The sequence below is a fragment of the Perognathus longimembris genome, chromosome 22, assembly GCF_023159225.1.
Source record: "Perognathus longimembris pacificus isolate PPM17 chromosome 22, ASM2315922v1, whole genome shotgun sequence".
Lineage (NCBI taxonomy): Eukaryota > Metazoa > Chordata > Mammalia > Rodentia > Heteromyidae > Perognathus > Perognathus longimembris.
Genome location: NC_063182.1, coordinates 952767 through 970739, shown reverse-complemented (window position 1 = coordinate 970739; position 17973 = coordinate 952767). Strand labels below are relative to the sequence as shown.

Sequence of the window (17973 nt, the reverse complement as noted above, 5' to 3'; positions counted from 1 at the left end):
TAGGAGTTGTAGCCCAGCTACAGCCTGTTTTGATGGCCTCCCACAGGTGTGAGGAGAGCTGGGGACCAGCACTGGGAGGAACGAGTCCTCAGAGCCCGGGGGCTGAGGAATTGACTCATCTTTGTTTAGAAAGCTTACTTTATTCCCTCAGAAAAAAAAGACAAGGAGAAAAAAGAGAAGAAGAAGAAAGCAAAAAAGATAACCAAAGATCCTGACGCACCATTCCAGAAGAAAAAGAAGAAAAAGGTAGGGAGCTCTTGAGGGGTCTGCCCCAGCCGGGGGAGGGCCTCCCCCCCTGCCAAGAGCCTCCGGACCCCCGCGGGCCCTGTCTTGGTGTGGGGTGGGGGAGGTGGGGCGGAGTCGCCAGGCCTCCCTGGTTGGGAGGGACCCACGGGGACAAGAGCCTCTGCACTTTCCTTACAGAAGAAGACGGCAGAGCAGGCGGTGTGAAGGCGTGTGCCAGGCACAGGGCGCAGGTAGGCTTCCTGATGCTCCCAACACGCGGGAGGCCGGGGCTGCCGCAGCCGCAGGACCCCATGGGGTGGGTAGCGGGGGGCCCCGCTTCAGTGTTGGAGAAGAGCCGGGAAATCTGACATCCGGTTGTCTCCTTCCCCAGGGATATCTTCGCAGAGAGGTGACCATCTCCAGGCCTCTGCCCTCTGCCCGGCGTGGACTGGGACTGGACCCGCACCCTCCTCTCCGTCGCAGGACGCCAGCGAGCCCTCGGCCCCGTGCTGGCCAAGCCGGGGAGCCGGCGGGAGCCCGGCCCGCAGGGAGGGGTGGCCCTCCCGCAGCGTGAGACGCTGCGTGTAGACATGGACAGTATATCTATTTTTTTAAGTCACCTGCCTTTCCCTCTACAAGGCCAACATGCGGAAGTCCTTGAGATCCCCACACACTCACACACTCACACCCACACTCGTCTTTCTGCAGACCCAGTGGGGCCTGCTCTGGCCCATCCCGAGCCGCTGGGCTTCTGGCTGATCCCGACGGAGGCTCTGTCCTCTTGCTGTCAGATTTTCTGGTTCTGTTTTGTTTTCTTTGGTTTTAATAAAGTAAAAGCCTTAAGGGAAAGGTACTGGGGAGATGTGCGCCCGGGCTCCTTGCAGGGCGGTCTGGCGACCCTTGGAGACGGTCTTGAGAGTCCCTCAGCCAGGCGCGGGGGCTCACACCCAGCCCAGCTTCCCAGGAGGCTGAGCTCTGAGGATGGCAGTTTGAAGCCAGCCAGGCAGACGGGTTTGAGAGGCTTCCCGGAAGTGGGGCGGCTCAGGTGATAGGACGCCGGCTATGGGGCGTCCTGACCCGGCGCCAGCACGGCAGTTCTCAGGACTCCGTGGCTCGAGACCGATCGCCCCGGGCGAGTGGTGGGGAGGTGCCATCCCGAGGACGAAGCGAGGTGAAGGATGTGGGTCTCCACGTGCCGGGGTAGATAAGAAAGGGGCGGGGCTTGGGAGGCAGTTTCGGGGGTGCCCTTGAGTGGGCCAGGAGCTGTGGAGGTGGGTGGCGGAGGGCCGGGGGCGCCCCAGGTGGCACGGGCGTGGGCGGGACGTGGCAACGCGGAGCACACGGTGGGTGAGCGCTGCAGACTCCGCCATCGCTGGTGTGTGGACCGGAAGGGAGGGCGGCGGAGGCAGCGCCCGCTGTCCCGCCCTGGGCGTGTCCTCCGGGCAACGGCCAGACGTCTGGAAACGTCTCTCCAGGCCCAGCAGAAAGGCCACGAGCAACAGTCCGGGAGGCCCCGGTTGGCACCGGCTGGGCACCCCTGAGCTGCAGGCCCCGGCTGCCCCCCGCCCCGCCCGGCCTCTTCTCCGCGGGGGTGTCCGGAGCGGAGGCTGCAGGGAAGTGACCTCATGGGGCAGTTCTGACCCGCGAAGCCCACACCACCGGGGACACGGCTGGAGCTGGGGCGTGGTGGGGCCCCTGGCTGCCCCCCCCCCCATCCATTGTCATCTGTCGTCACCCGTGCTGCTCTTAGTGTAGAAGTGGAATTGGGATGGGGGCGGGGGGGGGGAAAGGAAGCTGGAGCACAAGGACCTGGTGCTTAGAAGCTGCTGGCGAGAGAGCCTCCTGTGAGTGCACACGTGTAAGAGCGAGTGCGCATGTTAAACATGCAACCGGCTCTCTGTGTCCCCCGACGGCAGCCCCGCCCCCTCCCCTCCCCCGCCCTCCCCCCTCCCCCCCCCCCCCCCCCCCCCGCCTCCGAGTGGCCCTGACGACGACGACGACGACAGGGCTTCGGCCTTACGGCGGCCAGCAGACTTAATCCCAACACGAGGACGAGGGACCACAGCGTCCTACCGACTACGCTTTATTCTCGCTGCGCGCCGTGGCGGCCCGAGGGGCGACAGGCGGGGGGCTGCGTGGAGCGGGTGCTGGCGGGGGGCTGAGGTGGAAGGGACAGCGGAGGGGCAGCCTGGGGTTGGGGGTGGTGCCCCCCCCCGCCACGGGCCTGGATGGCGCGATGCTGCAGACTGCCGGGGTGGGGTGGACGGGGTCCACGCCCGGGGGAGCTGCGGGGGCGGGGTGGACGGGGTCCACGCCCGGGGGAGCTGCGGGGGAGGGGTGGACGGGGTCCACCGCAGGCTGCAGGCCCGGGGAGCTGCGGGGGAGGGGCTGTCCCGGGGACGAGGGGCTGGGGTCCCGGGGGGGCAGGAAAGCCGTGTCTCAGCGCTGGCTGGGGGCTGGGTGATGGCCTCTGCTGTCTTCACATGACGACTGGGGAAAGAAGGGGCCGGTGGCGGTGAGGGGCCGCTCGCTCGTCACCACCACCCCTTCCTCGTAGCAGAGCGCAGAGCGGAGGGCCCCCCGGCACCCCGGGCCCAGGCAGCGCCTGCGGCCCCCCACTTCCCAGGACGAGGTGTGCGGGGCTGGCCCGCGCCACCGGGGCTGGCGGTGGGCGCCCCCACCCCGCCTCACCTTGGCCCGAGTCCTGCTTGGTCACACCCAGCCCGGAAGACAGCTCCTCCGCGTCCAGCGGCTCTGCGGAGAGGCGAGGCCGGCGGTGAGTGGCCCGCCTCCTTCCCGTGGGCCGTGGGGGGGGCCCCCGGGGCGGGGGTGCGGCGGGGCGCGCCGGGGAGGGGACCCTGGGACTCCAGGGTGCGGGAGGACAGTGCGTGGTGCGTGCGTGGTGTGAGAGGAGACGTGGCAGAAACGGGGGGGCGGGGGGGCGCCCCGGTGTCCTCACCCCAGGGCCCCTCAGCTTCCCTGGTCCTTCCTGCTCCTGCCAGGGGCCGGCCGGCCTCCCGGCCCCTGCTTACCGCTGCAGTTAGGGCGCCCGCGGCTCCGGGTGCGGGGGACCTCGGTGCCGTTGGGGAAGACGCACCAGCAGTAGCCGGTGCTCCCGTGGCACTGGAGGGGCAGGTAGTGGCCATTCTCGTCGCACTGGGGACGGAATGTGCCGGGGTGGACGGCGGGGACGTGGCTGACCTCCTCCTGGCACTTGGTCAGTACTGAAGCGACAGGCAGGAGGGAGACTGAGCGAGCGAGCTCTGGCCCCGCCGAGACCCGCACGCTGCTGCCGGGGGCCTGCTCTGCCCCGCGGCCTCTCCCCTCCACTGCCCGCATGGGAAGCTCGGGCCTGCCTCGGCCGGCGAGGTCCAAGACCCCGGGGGAAGCGCGTGGCTAGGCGGCTAATTCACCCTAGAATCCACCGTGCCTTTCCTTTTTCTTTTTTTTTTTGGTGGGGGGGGACATCAGTCCTGGGATTTGAACTCGGGGTCTAGGTGTTTCTGAGCTTCTTTGCTCAAGGCGAGCACCCTACCGCTCTCCTCTCATCTTTTGGGTGGTTCATTGGAGAGATGAATCTCAAGGGCTTTCCTGCCTGTGCTGGCTTTGAACTGTGATCCTCAGATCTCAGCCTCTTGAGCAGCTAGGATGGCAGGCGTGAGCCACGGCGCTGAGCCCACCGGGACCGTTTCTGAGGGCACCGTGCCCCAGTACAGTTAGGAATTCCCCCGGGCTTCTGGAAGAAAGCCGCTTACGCCTTGAGCATTCCCCGCATCCTACTATCGGGAGCAGCCAAGTGGAAGTCAGAGTGCCGTGTGTGGATGCAGCGCATCGGTGACATAGCAAGCGACGTCTCTTCTGCATGGCGAGTGGAATCACTCACCGGGCTAGGGCCAGAGGAGCCGCTGGCCGGTCCAGGCCTCCGAGGCCCAGAGTGAAGACACTCGCTCAAAACCGCGCAGTGAATTAGAGAAGCAGCGTGCTGAGGATGACACCGCACGGCTGGCGAGCCGGGAGACACCCAGGCCCTTTCTGAGTTACGAGGACGGCGATTCCTACCCGGTGGGATTCAGGTGGCATTTGCTCCAGGACCTCATGTGGTCACCCTCCCTGAGGCGGAGGCTAGCAGTGTAGACCAGGGATGAGCGGGACGAAGGAGACCCGCAGATAAGATGGGCCCAGGCAGCTGAGCCCGGAAGGACCAGGCGTGAGAGAGCGTGAGTTGTGAGGACCGGAGGTGGCGCGGCGCAGGCGCCAGGGACCGCCGGAAGTCCTGGCACCCCGAGGCCCACCCTACCTCTGGTTGGAGCCTCAGCAGGCTTCTCTTCCAGGGGTTTCTTGCTCATTTCAAACAGGAGCCACTGGTGCATCCAACTCTCAAAGACCTGTGGGCATAGAGCAGGTGGTCAAGCCCAGGAGCCGTCCGTCAGTACTCTGTGCGTGGGCTGGAAACACAGAGGCTCACCCTGGAGTCCACTGCAGCCCGGGCTCCTTTAACGGACGCTCAGGACTCTGTCCCTGTGGGTCTGTGACTCCAGGTGCTCTTCAGGGCTCAGTTTTGTGGCAGCAGCAGCCCCACCCCCACCCCCCAGCCCTTCCACCCAGGTCCGCTCTCACAAGACATCAGGGAAAGGAGGGTCCCGCATGGAGGTCTGCTGACCTTCCAGTCCTGGCCGTTCATGGTGCTCTTCAGGTGTTTCAGGTTCTCTGGGAAGCTCCCCTCCAGCTGGGGGTACACCTTCAGGGGGTTGGACCTCTGCAGAGGAGCAGAGCAGAAAGAAGGCTCAGAAGAGCTCCCTGGCAGGCAACACGAAGCATGTAGGTTATGTTCCTGTGTTCTTCATTCTCGGGAGAGCTGTACCACGCCTGGACCTTGGATCTCAGCCATGAGGAAGCTGAGTCTTTTAATATAGGGGGAGAACCTGGGGCCCTTTATCCTATGCAGCTACCAGGCCCCAGGGCTGAGAGGTGGGGCCCAGCTTCCAGAACACCTCTATCAATAGCCCAGCCTTCCGCCTCTAGACACCTCTCATCCATCCTTCAGGTTTCTACCTCAAAGAAGACTCCCTGACCACCTCCACACCCTCTGCCTTTCCCCATAGAGCACCTGTCCTTTCCTGCCACCTGGTCACTTTTCTGTCTCCCATACGAACCAGGAGCTGGGTTCAATTCTCATTGTAGATCAAGAGCCTTGCACAGTGCCTGGCACAGCAGAGATATACAACAAGAATTTGGGAGGAGGGCTGGGAATATGGCCTAGTGGCAAGAGTGCTTGCCTGGTGTACATGAAGCCCTGGGTTCAATTCCCTAGCACCACATATACAGAAAACGGCCAGAAGTGGCCAGTCCAGTGGTAGAGCACTAGCCTTGAGCTGAAGAGCTCAGGAACAGCGCCCAGGCCCAGAGTTCAAGCCCCATGACTGACAAAAAAAAAAAAAAAAAAAAAAAAAGGAGGGGGAAGCAAAGTGTTGTAGGCAAGTCATCCCCAAGATTTTTATCTGTCTCAAAAATGATGGCAAGGTGGGGCTGGGGATATAGCCTAGTGGCAAGAGTGCCTGCCTCGGATACACGAGGCCCTAGGTTCGATTCCCCAGCACCACATATACAGAAAGTGGCCAGAAGCGGCGTTGTGGCTCAGGTGGCAGAGTGCTAGCCTTGAGCGGGAAGAAGCCAGGGACAGTGCTCAGGCCCTGAGTCCAAGGCCCAGGACTGGCCAAAAAAAAAAAAAAAAAATGATGGCAAGGACTGGGAACGTGGCTTAGCGGTAGAGTGCTCGCCTAGCATGCAGCAGGCCCTGGGTTTGATTCTCAGCACCACATACACAGAAAAAGCCGCAAGCGGCGCTGTGGCTCAAGCGGCAGAGTGCTAGCCTTGAGCAAAAGAAGCCAGGGACAGTGCTCAGGCCCTGAGTCCAAGGCCCAGGACTGGCAAAAAATGAAATAAAATAAAATGGTGTTGAGGAGAAGCTGGATGGCGTGGGTGCCCCGTGGGTGAGTCTCGGGAGGCTGGTGGGGTGTGGGCTCCGGGTGGCTTGATGGGGAGCCCACCGGCCGACCCTCACCAGGAGCAGGTGCATCACATGGTCCTGGGTCATGTTGCCGTACTTGGTGGCGTTCTGCGGGGGCTGTGGGAGGAGAGGGCGGCGTTAGGACCCTTGGCCCCTGCGGAGAGGGAGCCTGAAGCTGGAGGGTGGGCAAGGGGGGGGGTCCTGGTGCTCCGTTCATCCCGCCCTTCCAAACAGGGGAGCTGGGGCGTGAGCCAGGGCCTCCCGCCCCCCCCGCCCCCATCCCCCCCATCCGGCACGCTGGGCTCGTCCCACAATCGCTTTGTGAGACTGAAATGGAAGGCTCCCAGGGAGAGTCTCTGCCCTCTCACCCCAGGAGCCACTTCCGGAGGCGTGCCCTCCCCCCTCCCCCCCCCCCCCCCCCCGCCGCCTGCCCGCCCTCCCGGGTGTCCTCACCCCGTGCCGCAGGCTCTCCATGGGCAGTGCCTGCATCATCAGCGGGGCAGCCATCCTCATCTGCTTCATGGGCTTGGAGGCTGCGGGGGGGGGGGGGGGAGTGCAGTGTGAGCGGGGTCCCGGTCTGGTGGGGGGCAGGGTGCGGCCCCCCGGGGGAGGGGGGGTACGCACGCTTGGGGAGCTTCATGAGCATGCTCTCCAGCTGCAGGTTCTGGGAGGTGACGGTCAGCTTGTCCAGCCGGCCCTGCTGCTGGTACAGGAAGTAGGCCGTGGCGGCCTGGCCGGCCAGGAGCAGCGCCACCAGGACGGAGAAGCCGGTGTACAGGGCTCCGCGGCCGCACTTCCTGTGGGGAGAGGGCGCGGGTCACGGGGCGCCTGGCGGGCTGCCCCAGGGGCGGCCGAGGGTGGGAGTATGCCCCCACCAGCCACCCCAGGGGGCTCCCCTTCAAACCCCTCACTGAGCAGCTTAAAGACACTTCCAGATCCTTCTTTCAACCACTCGTGTTCCTCAAGCCCTCCTAATAGAAATCCCAGAGCTCTCGGACCCTGGCCTTAAATGAGAGAGAGCCAGGTTCCTGGTCCTCCCGGCACCGGCTGCGACATCGGGTAGGAGGGCCTCCCTGTTACCTCTGCCGTGAGGACCTGCCACAGATCCAGGGACGGGGATGACGGTGGCGGTGAGGATTATCGGTGACGGTCCTGGGGCTTGAACTCAAGGCTAGAGCTCTACGCCGGGAGCCACAGCTTCCCCTCTGCCTTTCTGGGTGGTTTGGTGGAGATGAGAGTCTCACAGACTCTTCTGGGTGGCTTGGTGGAGATGAGAGTCTCACAGACTCTTCTGGGTGGCTTGGTGGAGATGAGAGTCTCACAGACTCTTCTGCCTGGGCTGGCCTCCACCACAGTCCTCGTCTCCCAGCCTCCTGAGTGGCCGGGATCGCAGGCACGAGCCGCTGGCACCGGCTAGGGATGTGTTTGTCATTTTGCTTTTTAATTAGCAAAAATAAAACGATGCCACACAGAGCAAGGGATGGTTCTGCCTCTGCGGTGAGGTCAGATTTAAGGAGAAAAAGGAAGGAAACGTGGACCAGCTGAAAAGGGGAAGTGGGGCGGTGACATTTGAGGCGTGGGCTGGGGAAACCGAGCACCCCCTCGGGGACATGCCCGCCCCAGGCTCCCCGCGTCCATGACAGCCTGTGGGCGCTGGCGCTGTCATCCGCCTGGGCTTTGGCTTCCTCAGAAACAAGGTCTGACCGGGAGAACCGTCTCACGGCGCTATCCGCCGGAGGGGAGGCACCCGCGCCTGGCGGAACTCGCGGGCTTGGGACGGGGCAGCTGCCCACGGAGGAGCAGGCGACCCCCCAGCCTCGGGGAGCCATGACAGCGTGGGCCTCGCAGACCCGTCGGGGAACACATGTGTCACTGTACAGGATCCGCCCGGGGCGGAGGGGCCTCGTCCCCACAGACCCCCCCATTCAGCTGATGCCAGCGTGATGGCGCATGGGAGTGGGAGCTTTGGCGGGGGTGGGGGGCGGCTTTTTCTCCCTTCTGCTTTCTGCCTTGTAAAGTCACGGCCAGATGCAAGCCCCCGATCCGGGGCTTCCCAGTCTCCAGTTTGGTGAGGAATAAATGTGTTCTTTATGAGCTACCAGTCCTTGGTATTCTGTTATAGCAGCTTAGCCTGGCCATTGTCAGGCCGCCCGCGTCCAGGCGCCCCAGCTCCAGCTCCTGTGTCCAGGTGCCCTGGCTCCAGCTCCTAGCTCCAGGACACGCTTAGGGCTCCCTTCTGCCCAGTAACTCATGATGTCACAGACATAGCTCCTTCCCATTGGCTCCCTGCTTCCTGTGGAGGTCCCGCCCACCAGAGATTTATGCTGGAAGAACACTGTTGTATGGGGAAAGGCAGGAGACCAAGCAAGAGGGGGAAACAAATCCCACCTCTTGACCTTCCCAAAGGGGCGGCCTGGGCTCTAAAGACAGGGACAAGTTCAGTTCAAGCTTCATAGCCTTACTCGGGGCCCCCACAGGCCTCCTGAGCACCACCTACGCCTCGTCCCGACTTTGCCTCTCACCCCAGGAGCTTCGGGAAGCCCAGAGCCTGCTCCTCTCAGAAGGCAACAGAATTGACAGATTCCCGTTGATGATGGGACCAGGCCGCGCTAGTGATTCACGCCTGTAATCCTAGCTGCTCAGGAGGCTGAGATCTGAGGACCTCGGTTCAAAGCCAGCCCAGGCAGGAATCTGTGAGACTCTTATCTCCACTTAACCACCAGAAAACCAGAAGTGGCGCTGTGGCTCAAGTGGTAGAGTGCTAGCCTTGAGCTGAAGAGCTCAGGGACAGTGCTCAGGCCCTGGGTTCAAGAGAGAGACCATGTAATTTGGATTGGAGTCCTGGCTCTGTCACTTACTTAGAATTGGGACCATAGAAAAATCACTTAGCTTGTCTGCATGACTAACACAGAAAAAGAGGATCCACTGGAAGGGTAATAAATAAGAGGATGAAGCATGTTATTAATGCCCTAGAAGTCAATACCAGTCCTCTTCTGAGGAGCTAATAGTGAACATGAGCACCAGACTTCCTTCCTCTTTATGCGTCCTGATTGCCTGTCCCCTGGCTCTGGAAGAACGCAACTCTTGTCACCTCCCCTTTTCATTTCCTCCTTTGCATTGCCTCCTTGGGGAATACACTTAAAAAAAAAAAAAAAAGTACTTGGCCAAAGTCAGGAGCCAACCAGAATTAGCAAGAACCATGACATCGATGTTGCCAGGCAGAAGTGCTCGTGAAGGGCTCTGAATCAGGTCCCATCTGGAATGGCCTGAGCACACAGAGAAGTTGGGGGGTGGGGGGTGGCCCTCCACAGTCCACATGGGTCTGCAACTCCCTAGGTGGCCCAAGGTCAGAGGAGGGCTGCCTCCACCCCCACCCCCACAAATCCTGCCTTCCAAGGGAGTTCAAGCCGGTCAACCAAGTCGCGCTTCACTCCCCGTCTCGGGCACACCAGCTGTGCGAGCTCAGGCCGGTTACTTACCAATATAAGCACCGATTCTGTGTCAAAACGGTGATAAACAGGCCCAGCTCAAGATAACTAAGCGTTAGGTTTAGCTTTTGGTGCGATGCGTGGGGAGTGATCAGGGTGTGTGTACAGGGTCACTGCGGGCTGCGACCGGCGGAGTGGATGGGAACTATTCTTGTGGCCGTTGTCAGTATTCCTGAGACCAGTGACGGCCACGAGGCCCCCCATGACACCAGCAGAACCTGGACCTGAATCCGGGCCCTCACCACGGGAGGGAGGGAGGAGATGGGATCCCATAGCATGGCCGCGGGGGTCCCCGGCTGCTGGCTGACGTCTCTCGGGTCACCTTGCTGTTCACAGCACAGCTTCACGAGACTCTTCTCGGAGTCTCTCCCAAGCCCCTGTCTGCCTGGCAACAGCTGACATCACATCTGGCTGCGAGTCTCCACAGAGAACAAATTACTTCCTGGAGTGGGGGGGGGGCGGGTTATGAGGGGCAGCTGAATCTTAGCCGCATTTAGGGGGTTTTGGGGGGAAGCACATGGCTGAGGCAATCTTGTGCCTGGGGAGGGGCCCAGGGGTTCTGTAGGTAGCTGTGCCAACTGCTTGCCGCGAGGGACAGGTCCAGACTGCTGTAGCCCCCATCAACCCTGAGCCCCTTCCAGAAACGCAGCCAGGGCCACCCCTGCTCTTTGCGCCACTGCTGCGCTAGCAGACGCCTTCCTCTGCCCTTCAGACCGAGGCTAGTTCCCCTGATTCAGACACCTATGCCCACTGGGAACTGGGGAACTGCGTGGCGAGCTGCCTCTAGCATCCTCTTTTAGAAACTTTCTCCACTAGGGTCCAGAACATTTTAAAATGGGGTCCAAACTTCCTAACCTAGGGTTTGTAGCCCCACTTGGGGGCGGGGGGGACCTGTGAACCTCCCAATAGTGCGAAGCCCTAGGGGGCAAATTCGGGGCTCCCTTCTGATGCTCAGAAGTGAGGAGGGAGAATCACGCAGAGAAATCTACAAGCCCTGGCTCTGGAGGAACCCCTCCTTTTATAAGGGAGGGAAGTAGAGGCCAGAGGGGATGGAAACGGGCTCAAAAATCACTCCAAGTGGGGTCAACACCACCTTCCCTTGACTCGGGCCCGTGTCCCGGGTGCCTGCGTGTCTGAATTATCCAGGACTCACCCGCCCTGGCGCCCACACATACCTCTCCTGGGCTCCAGGGCGCTGACCCAGTATGGGCAGCTGCTCGTTGTTGGAGACGAGATCACTCTGGTCTTCCATGTCTTCACTACAGATGCTGCTGCTGCTGCTGCTGCTGCCGCTGCGGACGCCGCCTGTAGTCTGGGGCCCCCAGCCCCTGCTCACCTTTTGAAGTTGGTGCTGAGGAAGAATTTGATTGGCCCCGGGAGGACACTCCTCCCCCCTGGTAGATGTGGAAGTGAAAGCCAAGTTGGAAATACCCCACTCAAACCAAGCTGCCTCTTATCTGGGGGGCGGGGGGGGGGCAGGGAGCTCGCGGGGCAGGTAGAAAGGCCAGCACGAGCTCATTGGCTGACCAGCAACCTCGTCACTTGTTTCCAGGCAGACCTTTGGATTCATAAGGCTCTTTGGATGTTTCCAGAAATAGGCAAACAAATACTCTCCCTGGACAGGAAATCCCTTTGAAGCAGACGGTGCTTTATTTGCCGTCCTTCCTCGTGGGGTAAGCTTGGACAAGGTCCTTTCTTCCTTACCTGTGGCAATCATCTCAACGCCGAGTCAGTGTCCATCTGCTTCTACCTGAGCGTCTCGGTGAGGGCTCTGACAGTAATGCTTGCCACCGGCTACTAAGCGGCCTCTGTGTGAGACACAGCGACTGTCCTGCCCCCAGACGTGGGGATCCTTCCAGGTGGATCCCCGAGGCATGGGGAGGCCACGGGCACCCCCGGAGCTGCACATCCAAGGCTCCACAGAGCCTGCGTTCTTAGCTGTTCCACTCTCTTGCCTCCTAAGACTGAAATGATGGGGCTCAAAGGCAGGAGAATGGGGGCCTCTTCAGAGAGCAAGAAAGGAGGAGCTGGCCAAGGCCCAGGGGAGATTTAATACGATTGCTGAGGTTTTATCACCTTGTTTCCGTGCCCGTCCACTGAGACAGAGCAAGACATACGTTTGCCCTCTGCCTCTAAGTTCCTGACGCAACAGCTGCGAAGACCTTGGAATTCTGGAGTGATGTTTATTCCGTTGTTTGTTTTTATGCCAGTACGGAGTCTTGAGATGAAGGCCCTGTGCTCTTACGTGGCTTTTTCACTCAAGGCTGGCACTCTACCATGTGAGCCACACCTCCTCTCTGGCTTTTTGCTGATTCATTGGAGTTGAGAGTCTCCCAGATTTGTCTCCCATGCCTGATGCGAATTGAAATGCTCAGATCTCAGGCTCCTAAGTAGCGAGAATTTCAGGAACAAGCCACCAGGACTCAGCTTTAAGAGGGCAGTGGCTCATGCCTGTCATCCTAGCTACTTGAGAGGCTGAGACCTTAGGATTGAAGTTCACAGCCTTCCCAGGCAGGAAAGTCTGAGACACTCTTATCTTTATTTGTTTGTTTTGTTTTTCTTGCCAGTCCTGGGGCTTGGACTCAGGGCCTGAGCGCTGTCCCTGGCTTCCTTTTGCTCAAGGCTAGCACTCTGCCACTTGAGCCACAGCGCCACTTCTGGCCTTTTCTGTTTATGTGGTGCTGGGGAATTGAACCCAGGGCTTCACGTATATGAGGCAGGCACTCTACCACTAGGCCACCTTCCCAGCCCCTAGCTTTTTGTATATTGATGGGATGGCTGGTGGCTAAGAGCTCCCATCAGCTTCCGGACGGAGACTGGTTGCCAGAGGAACCAACCTGGTGAGGAAAGGCTTGGGACTTCAGGGAGGAGCGGGGCTGAGGGTGGAGTTCAGTCCCTCCTGTCTTCCTAAGGAACCTCCATAAAGCCTCCTCACTGGGCGGGGGACCTCTGTACCCCGGGAGAGTGGCCCACCCCATTCCACAGGTCCACAGCCATGCCTGTGGGAATCCTCCCGTCGTCTGTGCCCTTGCTGCCTGCGCTGTGAGCCCAAGCGCCTCTGCCCTCTCCCCCGCCCACCCCAGACAGCAGGCTGGAAGCTCCTTCCCAGACAGAGGGGCAGAAACCAGGCGGTCTTCTGCCACCAGCCGGAGCCTCCAGACTGGTGAATGGCAGCGCCTGCTGCGGAGAAGCTTCCTTCGCAGCAAGCATGGCGAGTGTCCCGTCCGCAGGCCAGATCAGGCCCAAGAAACCATTTGGCCCGGCCCCGCCAAGGCGACTGCAGACGGGACTCGAAGTTCAGTTGCTCTAGGAACTTTATTCAAGGCGACATAAATAGATATTAAGTGAGTCACAATGATTTGGAGGGACGAGCAAGGAACGGCCATCACAGGATAGACAGGACACATGCAAGCACAGCACAGGGTAGTCACGCGTGACTCTCACTCGCTGGCTGCCTGTAGCCTGTCCCCTGTATCGTGGTGACTCGGGCCAGTCAGTGCCAGACAGGCTGAGAGCGTACATGTGAACATGTTAACGCAGGAAGTGGCGCTGTGGCTCAAGTGGTAGAGCGCTAGCCTTGAGCACAAAGAGGCTGAGAGTTTAAACCCCAGGACCAGCAAAAACAAAACAAAACAAAACAAGAAACATTAAATTTAGGGGCTGGGAATGTGGCCTAGTGCCTTGCATGAAGCCCTGGGTTCGATTCCTCAGTACTAATAAACAGAAAAGGCCAGAAGTGGTGCCGTGGCTCCAGTGATTGAGCACTAGCCTTGAGCCCAGAGAGGCTCAGAGACAGAGCCCAGGCCCTGAGTTCAAGCCCCAGGACTGCCAAAAAAAAAAAAAAAGAGTCTCATTGACTTTCCTGCCAAGGCTGGCTTCAAAATGAGATCCTCCAATTTCAGCCTCTTGAGTAGCTAGGATTACAGCGCGGGCCACCAGCACCTGACCATGTATATTTCCTTCTTACAGGTTTGTTCATTTTCAGCAAGGAGAAAAAAGATTTGAATTTTGTGGGCTATGTTTGTCTCTTGATGCTGTCATACCTGAGCTACAAGAGTTTCTTGAACTTCCTCTCGACAAAGATGAAGACACTGAAACCAGTAGGAAATGGGCTATCACAACGTACACCTATAATCCTGGCTATTCTGGAGGCTGAGACCCGAGGACTGTGGCTCGAAGCCAGCCCCGTCAGGAAAGTCTGCAGGACGCCATCTCCAAATAACCAGCAGAAAAATCTGGCCTGGAGACATGACTCAAGTGGTAGAGAGCCAGGGCGAGCAGGAAAAGCCAAGAAAGCGCATGAGGCCCTGAGTTCAGACTCTAATACCAGCACAAACAGAAAGGAAGAAACTGGGCTGTGCTAAAGACCATGAAGTCAGAACTCGGGCACCTCCGAGGCCCACGACTTCCGGTCACTACCAATGCTGCCACCTGCTGGTCACCTTGACACCACTGACTCCCTGACACAGGACCGCTCATCTCCGGCCCTCTGCAGACGCCAGCGCAGGGAGGGCCACTTCCCAAGACTTCACGGGCAGCCCGACTGCTCCGCGCCCGAGCCTGTGGGGACGAGCTTGCGTGGCAATCTGTGGCGATCAGCAAGCGTAGATTGGGCTCTTGGCTCTGCCCCTTTCTGGCGGTGTGCCCCTGGATGTTTAGCCCTTCCGATCTTCCAAAAGTAGGACTAACCATAGTACTCATCTCAAAGCAATTAAATGAGATAGCTGTAATTCGAGTCAATAAATACCGAGAGGACTTCTAGCACCGTTTCAGGCGCTAGTATAGAGTCGTGTTCTGAACAGACAGGTCCCTTAGCCTGAGGCCTGCGGTTTTCTAAGTGAGGCTCTGAGCCATGCATTTCAGCAGAACTTAGGGATGTACCCTCCGTGCCAGAGCTACCGAGGCAGAGCTGTGTGGATGGGGCTCCATCCAAACCGGATCTGGGAGCCCTGAGCTCAGGGGCAGACACCCATGTCCGTCAGGGGGAGTCAAAGGCTGCACATGTAGGGGAAAACTGGACAGATGGCCGGAGGGAGGGATGCTAGCCACCACCAGGGAGACCTGTGCGATAAGAGATCCCAAAGCAAGCGTCCGGAGGAAACACCTGCCCGCAGCCCCATTTCAGGAACGCTTTTCCCGATCCCGTTCCAGATGGCTTGGGAAGTGCTTCTCCGGGCACGGCCGGGCACCGCCGGGCACCCATCCTCCCTCCAAGCAAAGGGAGGCTGCTCGGAAGCCAGAAGCCGCCGGCAGGGCCGGTGCTGGATCTCAGGTCGAACCCGGGGAAGTTGTACAGAAAGTCACTTCAATCCTCCCGTTTTATAAGAGCTCTAGGATTTTTTGGAAGTTAAGTAATTCTTCCTTCAGCTGACTCTAATTTGCCATTGAACATATCCATCGACTATTTAATTTCAAGAACATATGTAGTCTTGAGGTTTTCTTTTGGTTCTTTGCAAATATGCCATGCATACATATATAGATATAGATATAAATAGATAGATAGATATACACAAACACACACATATAACACTTGCTGGCTCATTTCTATCCTGTTGCATACTTCTTTCAACATTTTATATGTAGTTATCTTTTTGTTGTGATTCCAGTATCTGAAATCCTTGAGATAATCTAAATCTGTTTCATATTTCCACTGTCTCTTGTTCTGGTGCTTATTTGAACCCGTATTTGGTTTTATCTAATTTGTTGGGTATCAGAGGGCTCAACACTGGGATTTTAACACTGACATGCTTTTGCTTCTGCCAAGCACTGAGCCAAATTAGTCCAGAAATCTTAGTATTTCTGGTTCAATGTAAGCATCGAGTTCCTTTGGCTCTCAGCTTGGGGCTGGGGAAGGGTGGAAAACAGCCTTGACCTAACCTTTGGACCACTGAATTTGTTCTAGGGGCTAATGCCTCTGTGTGCTTAGCCCGGAGCTCTCTGTTCCCATATCCATTTCATCTGGATGGCCCTTTTCTTTCTCTTCAAAGGCCTTGGAAATTTCCTTTACTTCTTTGGAGCCCTAGACTGTTTTGTTTTAATGTACTCTGTATCAAGAGAAGCCCTTCAGAATATAGACTTGGCTGAACTACAGAAGGTAGACATCCATTCATCTGGTATTATGATTCACCCATCTTTATGGAGTCTCTATGTTGTGCTGCGCCTGGGCTGGGTATCTGGAGGACGCAGACATAGAACAAAGTGTACTTCTTGCCCAGAGCTTAAAGGCAACACGGGCCTTATTGTCTTCTGTCAGTGAGGCTTGAACTCAGTGTCTCAATGCTCTTGCCTGGCCTTTTGCTCAATGCTGGCATTTTACCACTTGAGCCACACCTCCACTTTTGGATTTGATTGATGACTGGCAGACTTTCCTGCCCAGGCTGGCCTCGGTCCTCAATCCTCAAATCTCAGCCTCAAGAGGCTAAAACTACAGAGGTGCGCCACCAGCACCTCACAGCAATGGGCCTGATGATAACGTTGCCACTTGGGAATGGAGGTGCTTTGGGAATTCAGTGGAGAAGCCTTGAGGGGGAACGAAGAAGCTAACAGTGAGAAAAGTTCTAACAGAAGAGCAGGAGGTGGCGAGGTCTGAGGGAGAGATGCTAAACCAGCCGTGCTGCAGGCATCGGAGAAGCACGGGCCAAAGCGGAAGGCGCCAGGCAGAAGAGGGGGTGGCCGGGCCACGTTTCCTGAGCTGGGATTCCCTTCTGAAGAAGCAGGGTGGGCAGTGTCTAAACCATTAGCTCATTTTACTTGCACTGTGGTACTGGCGATGAATGAACTCAGACGGAGCATGCAGCCAGCACTCCACCACTGAGCCACCTTCCCAGCCGGGCAGACTGCCGTTACGCAGCAGCGAGGTGGTTTAGTGAGGGGGGGCGGGGGGACGGAAGAGAGGGGACTGCCTGAGCTTTGCCCCAGGGAAGCCAGGGAAGAGGGGCCGTCAGCTCTAGGCCCTCTGCGGAGGCTGGGTTGCTCTTTTCCACGGTCCCTAAGCTCAGGAGGGCAACAGCCCATCCATTCCCTTCAGCCGGCGGCGGGAGCTCACAGGCCCCTAGGTTCCAAACGGGGCTGCATCACAATTTGGCTCTTTGCAAACAACCCCGAAAGGACCTGCTTTCAAGGGGATGCCGACTGCATCCTGGTTGCCAGGAGACAGCAAGCAGGGCACGTCAAGGTGCCGTCACAGGAAATAAAGAATGCTCAGCGGCCGCCAAGCCTTTCCGGGCAGGACTCCAGCCCGCGGTCCTTTCTGCGGCTTGGCACCAGAGCTGAGCAGGCAGAGGAACCGCAGCAGCTCCCCGGGTGCCAGGCACCGGGCTCAACACTCGCCTCCCGTCTTCGGGGAGCATCATCGCTGTGGTTGTCACCAAGTGGCGGGGAGGGGAGACACTTGCGTGAGTGCCGCCGTCCGAGCTGGGGGCTAGCACGCTCATCCGGGCACCGCCACGTCTCCCAGGGTCTGGGACCCACATACCGCCCTGAAACCAGGGCTCCCCTCATTTTTCTTCCCCATAATGGTTTGGGGGGAATCTTCGATTTGTCCATTGTAAACAGTGTCCCCCCCATCCCATCCCCCTGACCTCCCGCACCTCCCCCTGCTTACACCGACTGTGATCCTTGGTGCGAGCTCCTCCGTCTCCTAGGTCATCCATCTCGAGGAGCCATGCCACGAGCGGGCTGCTCTTGCCCGCTGGTCAAGCCGAGGCACGTGATGGGCATGGCGTCAGCTCCAGGCTGTTGGTGAGCTCGGTTGCTTCAACAGCAAGTTGCTCTTCTCCCTCTCCCGGATTCTGTTATTTGCATGAGTCACCCAGGCCAGCCCACCCCACTGTAAGGAGAACCTCCATGGGAAAAGTTACCTACATACAGTTTGGAATTCTTTCTAGGTTTGTACCCTTTTACCCTCGCTGGGTATTGGTGGCTCATGCCTGTAATCCCACGCAGGAGGCCCAGAGATCTGAGGACAGTGGTTTGAAACCAGGCAAGTCAGAGACTCATCTCCAACTCATCACCCAAGAGCCATTAAGTGGAGCTGTGGCTCAAGTGGTAGAGTGCTAGCCTATGGCCCCAAGTTCAACAGTTAAAAAAAAAATAAGAGGCTGGGTGCCAGTGGCTCTCATATTCAGGAGGCTGAGGTCTGAGGATGGCAGTTCAAAGCCAGTCCAGGAAGGAAAGTCACTAAGACTCCAATCAACCACCAGAAAGTCAGAGGTGAGGCTGAGGCTTGAGCAAGAGACTCGGGGACAGAGCTCA

General features: G+C 58.8%; 2 protein-coding genes across 3 annotated transcripts in view; one reads left to right on the top strand and one right to left on the bottom strand.

The window, feature by feature from the left end:
* The window catches only part of Tcof1 (treacle ribosome biogenesis factor 1), a 33249-nt gene extending 32182 nt beyond the window's left edge, over positions 1 to 1067 (top strand). Inside the window, exons 23-25 of the mRNA XM_048331617.1 lie at positions 152 to 246; positions 424 to 476; positions 617 to 1067. Of these exons, the coding sequence (XP_048187574.1) occupies positions 152 to 246; positions 424 to 450 (122 nt within the window). The 3' untranslated portion in view covers positions 451 to 476; positions 617 to 1067. The remainder of the gene's footprint in view (positions 1 to 151; positions 247 to 423; positions 477 to 616) is intronic.
* Positions 1068 to 2634: 1567 nt separating this feature from the next.
* On the bottom strand, positions 2635 to 11067 carry Cd74 (CD74 molecule). 2 transcript variants are annotated; one of them, XM_048331149.1, is made up of 9 exons: positions 10896 to 11067; positions 6857 to 7029; positions 6686 to 6765; positions 6287 to 6349; positions 4886 to 4981; positions 4523 to 4610; positions 3258 to 3449; positions 2917 to 2979; positions 2665 to 2715 (listed from the first exon to the last, which is right to left on the bottom strand). In XM_048331149.1, the coding sequence occupies exons 1-9, from the start codon at positions 10970 to 10972 to the stop codon at positions 2705 to 2707; spliced, it is 843 nt and encodes a 280-aa protein (XP_048187106.1). In that variant the 5' UTR covers positions 10973 to 11067; the 3' UTR covers positions 2665 to 2704. The 2 variants fall into 2 exon arrangements, with proteins under 2 accessions (XP_048187107.1, XP_048187106.1); XM_048331150.1 differs by lacking the exon at positions 3258 to 3449 and having other exon boundaries at positions 2635 to 2715; positions 10896 to 11063.
* Positions 11068 to 17973: the final 6906 nt, after the last annotated feature.